At 54.5% G+C, this 12,953-nt stretch overlaps 1 protein-coding gene and 1 long non-coding RNA gene across 2 annotated transcripts; one reads left to right on the top strand and one right to left on the bottom strand.

Annotated features, from left to right (window-relative positions):
* Positions 1-2,071: 2,071 nt before the first annotated feature.
* LOC306954790 lies at positions 2,072-3,436 on the bottom strand. The gene is made up of 3 exons (XR_013792597.1): positions 3,365-3,436; positions 2,359-2,446; positions 2,072-2,231 (listed from the first exon to the last, which is right to left on the bottom strand). It is a non-coding gene; the product is annotated as an uncharacterized lncRNA (long non-coding RNA).
* Positions 3,437-5,140: 1,704 nt separating this feature from the next.
* C2 (complement C2) lies at positions 5,141-11,325 on the top strand (the record flags this gene model as incomplete). Its single annotated transcript, XM_079546139.1, has 16 exons — positions 5,141-5,306; positions 5,563-5,748; positions 6,745-6,918; positions 7,238-7,333; positions 7,408-7,544; positions 7,822-7,960; positions 8,035-8,181; positions 8,256-8,345; positions 9,079-9,299; positions 9,688-9,799; positions 9,930-10,080; positions 10,170-10,246; positions 10,530-10,621; positions 10,752-10,887; positions 11,003-11,052; positions 11,140-11,325. 16 exons carry the CDS (start codon positions 5,141-5,143, stop codon positions 11,323-11,325), a joined length of 2,160 nt encoding a protein of 719 aa, XP_079402265.1.
* Positions 11,326-12,953: the final 1,628 nt, after the last annotated feature.

Below are 12,953 nucleotides of genomic sequence, written 5' to 3'. Positions count from 1 at the left end.
ACAAGCCCAGCTCCCTCAGCCTGTCTTTGTAGGGGAGGTGCTCCAGTCCCCTGATCATCTTTGTGGCTCCTCTGGACCCTCTCCAACAGCTCTCTGTCCTTGTTGTACTGGGGGCTCCAGATCTGGACACAGTACTGCAGATGGGACCTCAGAAGAGCAGAGTAGAGGGAGGACAATCACCTCCCTGTCCCTGTTGGCCACCCCTCTTCTGATGGAGCCCAGGATACCATTTGCTTTTGCAATGCACACTGCTGGCTCACGTTCAGCTTTTCATCCATCAGGACCCCCAGGTCCTTCTCTGCAGGGCTGCTCTCAAGGACCGCTGCTTCCAGTCTGTGTGGATGCCTGGGATTCCCCTGATCCAAGTGCAGAACCTTGCACTTTGCTGTGTTGAACCTCATCAGTTTCACCCAGGCTCACCTTTCAAGCCTGTTGCGGCCTCATGTGATTGCAAAGAGGAGCCCTAACGGGAAGCAGCAGCTGTGAGCAGGGCCAGCAGCTCGCTGCCATGCGTTTCCCCTTCTGTGGTAAGGAGGGCAGCTCTTTCTGCTTTTGAGAGTTTCGGTCCAGTGGCTCCTTTTGTGAACATAGGGTTTGAGTTTCTACCCTCCACAAGATGGGAATCTTTCCTTATCATCTTCTGCATAACAGTGGGAGGCAGACAAAACTCTGCCTGCCTGCCGGCTCTTCCACCTCATCTCCTGCAGTGCCAATGGGAAGGCGGGAGGAGGCGAAAAGTCAGGATAACACCCTAGAAAAGTAAGGAGACACTGGGGAACAACCCCATGGGTACAGCCCTGGTGCTGCTTAGGAAGAGGTGTCCACTGCTACAGCTCTGTGCTGAGCAGCTCCTTTTGTTATAATGAATCTGTGAGCAGCCATAAAGCACAGGATGCTGTTCAAAGGAAGTGTCTTTGGAAGGTGAAGGTGTACATTTACATCAGCTGTCCATTCCAGGACAGAGCCATGCTCTTCAGCTACGTGTATCATCTGCACTCAATCACTACCTAAAGGAAATTCTGTATTACAACACATGTCATGTAGCAGAGTGCAGCAGGAGAAAGGCAAGAAAGATTCCTCCATGCTGAAGTGTCTTTTTAGCTGTTTCAGAAACAAAGAAATAGCTCTCCAGGTTCACACTGCATTTCTCAAATGTTTATTTCAGTGCAGATAAGATAACTAATGCAACTGCATATTTGAAAGACGGAAGGAAATGTGTTCCAACAGCTTGTTGTATGGGTGCTGTTTATTTTTCTGTAATTACTCTGCTCATATTCTCCAATGTTATGTTAATGAAGTGGCTCAAATGTATGCACACACACCTGATAGTTCTGAACTGCTCTCCTGCATCCTCCTTTACATTATAAAAAAAACACACCTTTGTTTATTAAGACAGAAACATTACAAAATGAACCTCCAGGAAGTCAGATCTTTGCAAAGAACCCCAATAACCAGGAAGTCGTTTTTCACAAAGCCCCAACAAATCTGACCTTTTCACTGTGGGGGGTCACTGCCAATTAAGCTCCTTGTGTTTCTAGTTGTTATCACAACACCCACACCTACTAAGTTGATAAAATCATAGGATGGCCTGGGTTGAAAAGGCCCACAGTGCTCATCCAGCTCCAACCCCTGCTGTGTGCAGGTCACCAACCAGCAGCCCAGGCTGCCCAGAGCCACATCCAGCCTGGCCTTGAATGCCTGCAGGGATGGGGATCCACAGCCTCCTTGGGCAACCTGTGCCAGTGCTTCACAACCCTCTGGGTGAAAAACTTCCTCCTATGTCCAACCTAAACCTACAATATCTGACTGCTTTGGCTTTCAGCTCTCTCTACTACTGCTGACAAGAAGCAATGAGTTAATATACTAAACCAGACTGCCACAGAGAACAGCAGCACAAGCAGCTGTGACTCTTTCAGTGTCAGTCCCACCCACCCTCACCTTGCTGCAGGTGGCACCAGCTAACGAGCTGAGTCTTAACTCAGTAATGACAAACCAGGCCAGTGCTTCTGCTTAAGGTTTATCAATCCCAAAGAAAATACGTGGAGGCAAGTTAATATCCATCAGTTTAATAGAGGCACTCACCTTGGTAGGGGCAGCTGGCCAGCAGAGTGCCCACACCACCCCTCAGTGCTGTATTTATGACAGCAGGAGACAAGAAAGCAGCATTCACAGAAAGCAGGGAGACCTGGTTACAGCTGCAGAGCAGTTGCTCACAAACAAGTTTCTTCTTGCTATGTACAGAAGGAAGAGGCAGTGTAAGTGTGTTCCCAAGCTGCCACAAGTCCTTTCTCGTGGGCCAGTCACCTGTTTGGGCCTTGAGCTGTGTTTATCCACGTGTGATCTGAAATGCAAACTTACCAGGCAAACACACACGATACAAAGGTTGTCTGGGATCAGTGCTACCTGTAGACTTTCCCCCTTTCATTTTCACATTTTGCAACAGATTCTGAAAGAGAGAGAAAAAGTGAACAAATGTTGACGTCTTTCCATTCCCCCAGGTGGTTCTGGATGGTGCCCTGTCAGTCTCACTTAACCCCTGCTCTTTTCCCAGCCCTCAGCTGCAGGTTATGCCTCCATGTTGAGCAGCAGAGGATGCCAAAGGGAGCGAGCCAGTGACTTAAGAATTAAGCCCAACAGATGGCTGGAAGCCTGCAGTGTTTTTCTGAGGTGCAGGACATGCACACCTCACTTCCAACACCATCTGCCACCCAACTTGATGGTAGGAAGTCGAGTCCTAACATGGCTGCAATTGCTTGTGACATGGGCTACAGATAACAGATATTTGTAAGCCTGCAGAAATCACCAGCACAATTCCTCTCTGAAAAAAGAAAGCCTATTTCTTTTCAGGTCACTCAAACTCTGTCTGTACAGGTTGAAGCTGCATAGGCAAATATGATACTTCAGATGCCATTAAAGGAATCACACGAGAAGAAGGAGGGATTTTGTATTCCATGAAAATAAAACTGGGAGCAGAGCATAAGAATAACGCATGAAATGAAGATATTTATTCTGGGAAATGATTCATGATTGCCTTTAGCTGGCAGATCATGAGCTTGTGGAGGCACCTGTGACAAACTACTCCAGAAGAGATTTTCACTTATCTGAGTGTTGTCTTTTTTTCCCCATTGAGAACTGTACTGTATCTCTGGGCAAACCACCTCTTTCTTTCATCTCTCTCTGCAACCAGTGGCTGTGTTTCCCTTTTCTAACTCCCAAAGGGCAGTACTTCAATCACTGTGTGCACTGAGTCTTCTTTCCATTGGTCTAAAATTCATTAAATTATTCACATCGCCTGGTTTGAGAAACATTCAAATCGTGGGCATCAAACAGCAACCAAGCATCCAAGTAACAGCAGGGAACTTACCAAGATACTCAAAGCTTCTCCTTTCACCGTTCTCCAAAGTCTGCCTGTGGTTCTCCTTCTCCAGTGATGCCTTCCCAGTTGCCAGCCATGAGGGGATGACAATCACAGTTCAACTCAGCACCCACCTCAAAAGAAAAAAACAAAGCTTCACTGTTAGCTGGCACAGCAGCAAAGAAGACGACAGTGATCACAGTCACACCTACCTTCACAATCACCTGCTTCCACGGCAAGTCAAAATAGCAAGAAGATCCATTATTTATGAGCTACAGAATTCTTCCAGAACTGAAGGGATTCACTGAATCCTGACAATTCAGAAATATTTTCTCCAGGAAATTCACTGTTTTAGGTCTTGGTCATATGGTCCTTTCCCATGCAAGAAAGTATGCAATTAACACGCTCCACAGGAAGGTGTGCATGCTGGCACTGGGAATGTCCCTGTTTTTACTACTTTTATGCTGCCATGCATTCTTATATTTATTTATTATTTATTTAAATACATTTTCTTTGTATTTCTGAGAGTTCTCAAAATAAAGAAGGAAATACTTCAATGAAAAACGCTGCGCTGAAGCCTATGCTGAATGATCACATATTTGCATGACAACGAACACACAGTGAAGGTGGTTTGTACACCAGATTATCCATCCCTGTTGCTGCACTCATTTTACTACCGATAAGAATTTGTGATCTCTGGTAGGGCCTGGACATTGGGTACCAATGTGGAAAGATAAATCTGAATGGGGAAGTGGAAAGGATCATAAAATGCGCTGCTTTGTTAATTGGCACGTGGAACCAACGTGAGACTTGAAACCCTTGGTTAAGAAAGCAAAATAGTGGCACTGTAAGTAATGTGGAGTTGTGGTTGTGTGGACACTTCACTTAGCCTCAAGTGGGACCACAGTGACCACATTGGAAGGAATCTGGCCAAGAAAGTACAAGACAGCACTACTTTTGTTGGGCTGGAGAGTGTCATCAGCAGATGTATTTCTCTCCCACGTGACAGAGATGCCCATCCCTCTAAACACAAACTCCACCTGTCTGAAAAACCTTTGAATGGAGGAATGATTTGAATGGAGGAAAAAGCTTTGTCCATGTGTACAAATGGAGTATTATACAAAGCAGAAAGTTAAGGATAGGATCGAGTCAAAGTTTAGAGGCACATCCCCTGCAGACAGATGTGCAGACGGACCTTGCTCCTCACCTTTCTCCATATTTGCTAGTTCAAGGAAATATTTCATGTTGGCTGGGACATACCACGTAATCAGATCCATTCTCAAGGAAATTCGGCTCTATGGGGCTAATAGGGGCAATGAGAGAACTGGGCGGCAGTGGGGGAATTGGGGACACGGGGTGGTGGGGGCAATGGGGTTAACAGGGGGAAACTGGAATCAGTGGGGGCTACGTGGGGTAACAGGAAGGAAAAACTGGGAACAGTGTGGAGAAACTGGCGATAATGGGGGCACTGGGGGAGAACTGGGAGATCACGTGGGCCACAACCCGGGGAGAGAAGCCGTCGTGACGTCATCGCTGCCCCCCCCCACGTCCCTTCTCATCCTCGCCCCGCTGTCAATTCGAGATCATCGCAACAGGACGGTGGTGATGACGTCATCATCCTGCGCCGCACCGCCCCCTTAGCAACGTCCCCCTCCGTTAGGCCCCGGGGGCGGACCCACAGTGCAGAGCCGCCCCTGGTGGAGGGCAGGGCCTTCCCTTTGCCCCCCCCATTCCCCCGGCCCCGTTAACCCCGCGTTTCTCCCTCGGGGTCCTCAGTTCCCGGCTATGGCTCTGTGGGTGCTGCTGCTCCTCGCGGTGCTCCCCGTGACGCCCTCCGCCTCTCCCCGCTGCGCCCCGCAGTGCCCCCCTGGCACTTACCCGCACCCCCCGGGCCGAACACGGCAGCGCTGCGGTCCCCCGAAGGGCCGCTCGGAGCCCGTCCGGTGCCGAGGTGCGAAATAGGTTGCGGGAGGTCAACTTCCGCTTGGGGGTCGGAAGTGGCGGGCGAATTCCGGACTAGGCAGGAAGTGGGTGCACATCCAATAGGGGCCGGGTAGGAAACTGATGAAAAAATTATTTTCCTGCGTTTGCGATTCCCCGCAATTGGGCATTTCCACAGGGGTCCGCCTGAAATGGGGTCCGGGGGGGAAACAGAACCCCGGGGCCGTTTTGCTGTGGGGTTCACTGCCGCCCCTCACCCCCCGCAGCGCTCCGTTGCCCCGCGCCGCTGTCTTTCCCTCACGGCACCGTGGAGCCGCGCTTCCCCGCGTACCCCTCCGGCAGCGTCCTCCGCTTCTCGTGTGACGACGGCTTCGTGCTGCGAGGGGCCGCGGAACTGCGCTGCAGAACCGGGGGTGTCTGGAGCGACGCCCCCCCCGTGTGCGACGACGGCGGTGAGTGAGAGAAGCCCTAAAACCCATCGAAAGGGCCCGAAATCCCTCCAAAAGGCCCCCAAGCCTCCAGGAAATGCCCCAAAATTATTTTGCGGGGCCAAAATATCCCTGGGAGACCTCAAGATCCCTCAAAGAGACCCCAGAAATCTTCAACAAGGCACTCAAATCCCTCAAGGTCTTTAAAATTGTCTTAAATGCCCCAAAATTCTTGGGAGCTCCCCAAATCCCTGTATATACCCCAATATACTTGTGAGGAGGGACAGAATCTTCTGTAGATAGTTCCAAATGCTTCTGGTGTGAGGGCAAAATCCCTCACATGAAAGCCCCCACATCCTTCTGGGGGTGGCAAAATCCCCACAGAGATCCCAAAGTTCTTCTGAAGAGGGGGTGAAATATATCTGTGGGATGGGGCAAACACCTCAAAAGCCCTAAAATCCTTCCTAAGGGCCCCAAAATCCTTTCCAGAAGGGGATGTTAAGAGTGTGGGCAGAGCCCTCATCATCACCCCCAAATCTCTCAATGATGCTCCAAAATACCTCGGGGGGGGTGGAGGGGTAGGAAGGGTGTAAAGTTCCTCTTACAGAGCCCAGAATTCCTCATAGAGTCCCCAAAATTCTTCAGGAGGATGGGGGGGACGACAGGGGTTGGAGGGTCTTTATAGGGCTGAGGGGGGGTAAGGAACATGAGTCTGGGGGATTGGGGGGGTTGGTGGGGGGAGTCTTCATGGGATGGATAGGTGGGTTGCTTGGGAGGGACTCAGTGGTCCCTGTGGGGCTGAGGGGAAAGGAAAAAATATCTGGGGGGTTATGGGGTCCTTGGGGTTTGTCAAGAGTCCCTAAGGGCCTGGGGGGGGGATGGGGGGGGGGGAGATAGGAGTTAGATAGGGGGATTCCTATGGGGTTGGGGAGTCTCTGTGGGGTTGGGGGTCATCCCTCTGAGGTGTGTGGGTCCCTTGGGGAGGGGGTCAAGGGCTACCTCCACTGATTCTCCCCCTAGAAGGTGACTGTCCCCCCCCTGTGACACCAGCGGGGGGGGTGACAACGGGCGGGGGACGGCACCATGGAGCCGAGGTTCGGGTGCACTGTGGGGCAGGGCTGCAGCTTCTGGGACCTTCCCGACGCCACTGCATGGAGACTGGGAGGTGGTCCGGGCCCGAACCCACCTGCCGCCGTGAGTGGCACTGTGTCCCTATGTCCCCGGGTCCTCATATGTCCCATATATCCATGTCCCCAAATACCCCCGTGTTCCCCAAAATCCCCATGTCCTGTATCCCCATGTGCCATATTCCCATGTCCCTAAATATCCTCACATTGTTCCCTTTTTCCTGTGTTCCAGATACCCACATTCCTAAGTCCCCAAATGTCTGCATGTCCCCAAGCGTCCCTGTATCTCCACATCCCCATAATGTTCCCAAATGTCCTCATATTGTCTCCACGTTCCCACTTCCCCAAAATGTCACAACTTGCCACATCCCCAAATGTCCCCACAGACCCCTACTCCTTCGACCTCCCCGAGGACATCAGCAGTGGCCTTGGCTCTTCCTTTGCCTCCATCCTGGAGCTGGCGGGTGCCCACGCTGACAATGGTGAGCTGGGGGACACTGTGGTGACACCATGGTGACATCATCACAATGACCTCACGGTGACACTGTGGTGACAGACAAGTCCCTGGGACGCCGCATTGTACTGAGCCGCAATGAGTCCCTCCATGTCTACGTGCTTCTGGATGCTTCTGGCAGCGTCCAACAGGACAACTTTGAGCTCTTCCGGCAGAGCGCGGTGGCCATCGTGGATAGGGTGCGAGGGGACAGCAGGGTGGGACCATGAGGAGACCACGGGGGATGGGGAGGGGAGATGGGGTGGGACCATGGGGAGAAGAGGTGGGATCATAGGGGGATCATGGAGAGATGAGGAGATGGGGTGAGACCACGGGATGAGGTTAAGACCACAGGGACAAATGATGGGATGAGATGAGACCCCGAGGAGATGGAATATGACCAAGGGGGTAGGTCCTACAGGTTGGAGGTCTGGAATGGGTGCCCTGAGCTGTCCCCATCCCCCTGCTGCCCCACAGCTCAGCAGCTTCGAGGTGCCCCTCAGGTTTGCCATCGTCTCCTTCGCCACCCACACGCATGTCATCATCTCCACCATCGAAGACGACGCTTCTGATGCTGACGAAGTCATCGCGCGCTTGGAGGCCATGAACTTTGGTGGTACATCCCCAAAGTGGGCGACCCCAAAGTTGGGAACGCACTGTGGACACAGTGACATGGTGTTGTCCCCTCAGTGCACAGGAACGCAACGGGGACCAACATGCATGGGGCGCTGTTGGAGGTCTACCACATGATCCTCTTCCAAAAGGAGCGGTCAACGCGTGACGGCCAACCCAACGCGTGGAGGAACACGCGGCATGTCGTTATCCTGCTGACAGATGGTGGGGACAATGAGGGGACAGCGCTTGGGTGGGTGCTGTGGGGCTGGGCTGAGCTCCATCGTGCTGCCCCTTAGGGAGGTTCAACGTTGGCGGACATCCCCGGGATGCTGTGGCCAAGATTGAGGATGTGCTGGAGATCAGAGACGACCGCGAGGAGTACCTGGGTGGGTGTGTGGGGACACCAGCGGGGAGATGGGGACACTAAGGTTGGCTTTGTGGATCTCTGAAGTGGATTTGAGGATCTCAGTTGGGGTTTGAGAACACCTGAGGTAGAACTGGGCACCTCAAAGGTGATTTGGGGGACCTCAGAGCTAGACTGGGGACATCTGCGGGGCCATGTGGACACCAATGGGGATATGGATGGGGGAGTGGGGACATCAAGGTAGGGTTTGGGGACCTTGGGAGTGGCTTTGGAGAGCTGAGGAATAGGGTTGAGGTGTCCTCAGTGGTTCTGGGGACCTGAGTTGGGCTTTGGGCATCTGGAGGCCATCCTGTCTCCACATCCCTGCCCCCAGTGTCCCTTTGCCCTGGCCACTATTTGCTGTTGCACCAGCAGTGGGGTCAATACCCTGGTTTACTGCTATCTCCAGGGACAGTGCCCCATCCTGGGTCACCAACCCTTGATTTGGTGCCTCTAACCCCGTACTTATGATCACACCCTGTGGCAGATGGCCCAAACCCCATTCTGGGGGCCCTTAACCCTGTTGCAGTGCCCTGAACCCTGTTCTAGATGCCCCAAGCCCTGCTCTACGTGCTCCAATTTTCATGTGAGACATCCAGACCCCACTTCTGAGGCCTTCACCCACCTTCATTGCACTCAATCCCAACTCAGGTTCTCCAAACCCCGCTCCAGGTGTCCCCTGCCCCCTTTTTCACCCCCTGACCTCTCACCCCCAGACATCTATGCTTTTGGGGTGGGGACCCTGGAGGTGGACATGGCCGAGCTGGAGGCAGTGGCCTCGCACCGCCGGGATGAGCGCCATGCCTTCAAGCTGGCAGATGCGTCGGCACTACGCCAGGCACTGGAGGGGGCTCTGACTGCCACTGCCATCGGGGATCTCTGCGGTGTCATCATCCCTGCTGGCACTGCCCGACCACCGTGGCATGTTGTACTGAGGGTGGGCACTGGGGAGGATCTGTTTGGGTTGGAGATGATCCACTAGGAGCAATTGAGGATGGAGAGGAACGCTTTGGGTACCATCTTGGATGAGGGATCCTTTGGGGAATGTTGGGGGTCAAAGGAATATTTATTGGGGATTCGTTGAGGATGGAGGGAGGAACCATTGGGGATTGAGGGATCCAGTGAGGATGGGGGGAATGTATTGGGGAACGACTGGGGTTGGGAGGATCCATTACGGATCGTTGGGATCCCTTAGGGCTTGGGGGGAAGTCACGAAGGATCATTGGGGGTGGAGGAGTCTGTTGGGGATGGGAGGACCCAATGGGGACAGGGGATTCCAATGTAGACCCCATGTTCTTGCACTCCCTTCCCCATTACTTTCCCAGACTGGAGTGCAGCAGCGTTGTGCAGGGACCCTTCTGGGGGGCCGCTGGGTGCTGACGGCTGCCCACTGCTTCCTGGGGGGTGAAAGCCCCCACGACTGGAGCGCCGAGCTGGGTAAGGCCCCAAAAGTGGGGACTCCCTCATCCTGATCCCAGAGCCCCCCCCAACCCACTGGGACCCCAAAATCCAGGACCTCTCCAAACCATTGGGACTCCCCCCGATTCCCATTTTTGGGGGTCTGCAGCAGGGGGTCAGGAGGTTTCCATCCGGAGGTGGAACCTCCATGAGGACTTTGATATCCGGGGGAGGGCGGCACTGGGGGTCCCTGAATTCTACGACTATGATGTGGCCCTGGTGGAGCTGGAGAAGGAGGTGGGAGACACAGGGGTCCCCAGGTGAGTGAGACAGTGGGGCTGGGGGGGGCAGGTTGATGTTGAGGGGTTTCTGACCCCCCTAAGAAATCTAATTGCCCCCCCCAAAAAAGGCGCATCTGCATACCCTGCACTGAGGATGCAAACAGAGCTCTGAGAATGGCACCAGGGACCACATGCCAGAAGCAAGGTGGGGCACCCAACATCATCCCCACCTCCCTGTATCTCCGTTCCCACACTGTCCTCATATTGCCAAATGTCACAGTGCCTCATATCCCTGTGTCTGTATCCCCCCGGTATTGTCTCCCTATCCCTACATCCCCATTTCCCCATCTCCACATCGTCCCCAAGTCTTCATTTTGTTCCAATATCCCCAAATTTCACAATGTCCCATATTCCTGTGTCACCATCCCCATGTCCCCAGCCCCCCCATACATCCCCATATTATCCCCATGTCCCCAAATGTCCTCCAGAGGTGGAGCTGTTGGGCCACGCTCGTGTCCCCGCCGAGTTTGTGTCACTGGAGGGCAAGAGGTTGAGCGTCAGGATCAAGGAGCAGGAGGAGGTGTGGGGCTGCCCCAAGGCACAGCTCTACCCCATAGTGGGCCCCAAACACCCTCCACAACAAGGAAGAGTCCAAGGAGGGCTCTGCCCCACAGCAGGATCCTGCCCCATAGCGTGGCTCTGCCCCACAGCGTGCCTCCTGCCTGACGGGTGCAGTGCAGCCTGGGATGCCCCATGCTAATGCCTCTGTGAAGGATGTGGTGACAGAACGGTTCCTGTGCAGTGGGCAGGAGAGCAGCAGTGAGCAGGAGGATGCAGCCTGCAAAGGTGTGTGTGAGGGCACCAAATATCCCCATCGCCACACTCCCATGCCCCCATATTGTTCCCATGTCACTGTACTGTCCCCATATCCCCATACCCCAATGTCCCCAAACATTCCCAGGTGAATCTGGAGGTTCCCTCTTTGTGGAACGCCGCCACCGTTTCCTCCAGGTGAGTGCTATGGGGGGGGCCTGAATCCCCTCCTCCAGTCCCCCCTCCCCACCCGTTTGGGGCTCCCCAATCTCCCCCTCCCTGCAGGTGGGGGTCCTGAGCTGGGGCACCTTCAATCCATGCTACAGGGGGGGCCGCAATGCCGAGGGGGGGCTGCTCCGTGCCCCAGCCCCCCCTGGCCACCACCCCAGGGATTTTGCCATCAGCCTCTTCCGCATTCAGCCCTGGTTACGGCGACACCTGGGGGGGGTCCTGCGCTTCACCCCCCTGTGACTCCCCACCACAGCAGGACTCCCCCCAAGGGTCCTCGCCATTGGACTCCTATAGGAGCTCAATTGGACCCTCCTACCCCAATTCTCTCCCCCACCCCCCCTCAAATAAAGTTGTGCCTCTCCCAGTTTTGTGAACTTCCATGGGTGGTTAAGATGGGGCAGTATGGGGTGGTGGGACTTCTGGGGTACCATTGGGGGAGCTCATTAGCATCACTGTGCTTAATGAGCTTCAGACTTAACAAGGCCCCACCTGTGGGGAGGGGAGGTAGGCTGTGTTCAACCACTCCCATTTCCCATAACTTGCCCAGAGGAGACAATATTACACAATCCTTACCCTCCCCCAGCTCCAAACCCTGACCCACAGAAGAAGCTGGATCCAGACTAACAGCCACGGCACCGTTCCCACAGTTCACTCTCCTACCGTTGAACCCTCCCAACCCTGGCCTGTAGGTGACCCCAACCCCAGTCCCACGGCTCTGCACCATATCTCTGCCCCCATGACTGCCCGATAGTGCTCCCTCTCGGCTGCCTAATTACTACCTCACAACCACGCCCCACAGCTCTGTCCTGGGACCCTCCCAGAGGGCTGCTGGGAGCTGACTGCCACACTGCTTCCTAGGGGAGAGAGCTCCTGTGCCTGGAGTGCTCAGCTGAGTACAGCCCCAAACATAGGGAAGCCCCTCATCCTGCCTCCACAGAAAGGCCAGGGTTGGAAGGGACCTCAAGGATCATGAATCTCCACATGCAAGGCCTCCAATCTCCACATTTTACAGCAGCCCAGGCTGCCCAGGGCCCCATCCAACCTGGCCTTGAACACCCCCAAGGACGGGACATCCACAACCTCTCTCGGCAGCTGTTCCAGCACCTCACCACTCTCATAGTAAAGAACTTCCCCATGACATCCAACCTAAATCTCTCCCTCAACTTCAAACCATTTCCCCTTGTCCTGCTGTTATCCCCCTTTCCAAGAGTTGATTCCCCTCCTGTTTGTAGGCTCCCTTTAGGTACTGCAGGCTGCAATGAGGTCACCCCGCAGCCTTCTTTTCTCCAGGCTGAACAAGCCCAGCTCCCTCAGCCTGTCTTTGTAGGGGAGGTGCTCCAGTCCCCTGATCATCTTTGTGGCTCCTCTGGACCCTCTCCAACAGCTCTCTGTCCTTGTTGTACTGGGGGCTCCAATACGAAGGACACAGTACCGCAGATGGGGGCCTCACGGGGGCAGAGTAGAGAGAGACAACCCCCCCCCCCGTCCCTGCTGGCCACCCCGGCCCCCAGAGCCTCCAGGACTCTCCACCCAGACCCCCCGGCGGCCTTCACGCACCATCACCAGAACGGACCCCATCAGGCATTTCCTCCGCCTTTTATTTCCGCGCGGGCGCAGAATTACAGATGCACCCCCACAAACGCGGCGAAATACCTCACGACACGCGACAACTCCGACGTTAGGGCTGTGACGTCATCGGCGCCGTTACGATCTGACACCCCCTCATATCCGCACTGACTTCACCCCGCAGCGACACGCTTCCGGCTGCCCCCGGAAGAGCTCATCCCGTACCCTTGCGCTATTTCCGCTCACGTGCTCAGCGCCGCTGTGCGTCGCATCACGTGCGCATCACGTGCCGCCGTCCCGGG

This window comes from Tetrao urogallus (assembly GCF_951394365.1).
Source record: "Tetrao urogallus genome assembly, chromosome: 23".
NCBI classification, from domain to species: Eukaryota; Metazoa; Chordata; class Aves; order Galliformes; family Phasianidae; genus Tetrao; species Tetrao urogallus.
Note: the sequence above shows the minus strand (reverse complement) of the source record. Positions and strands in the feature narration are given on the sequence as shown.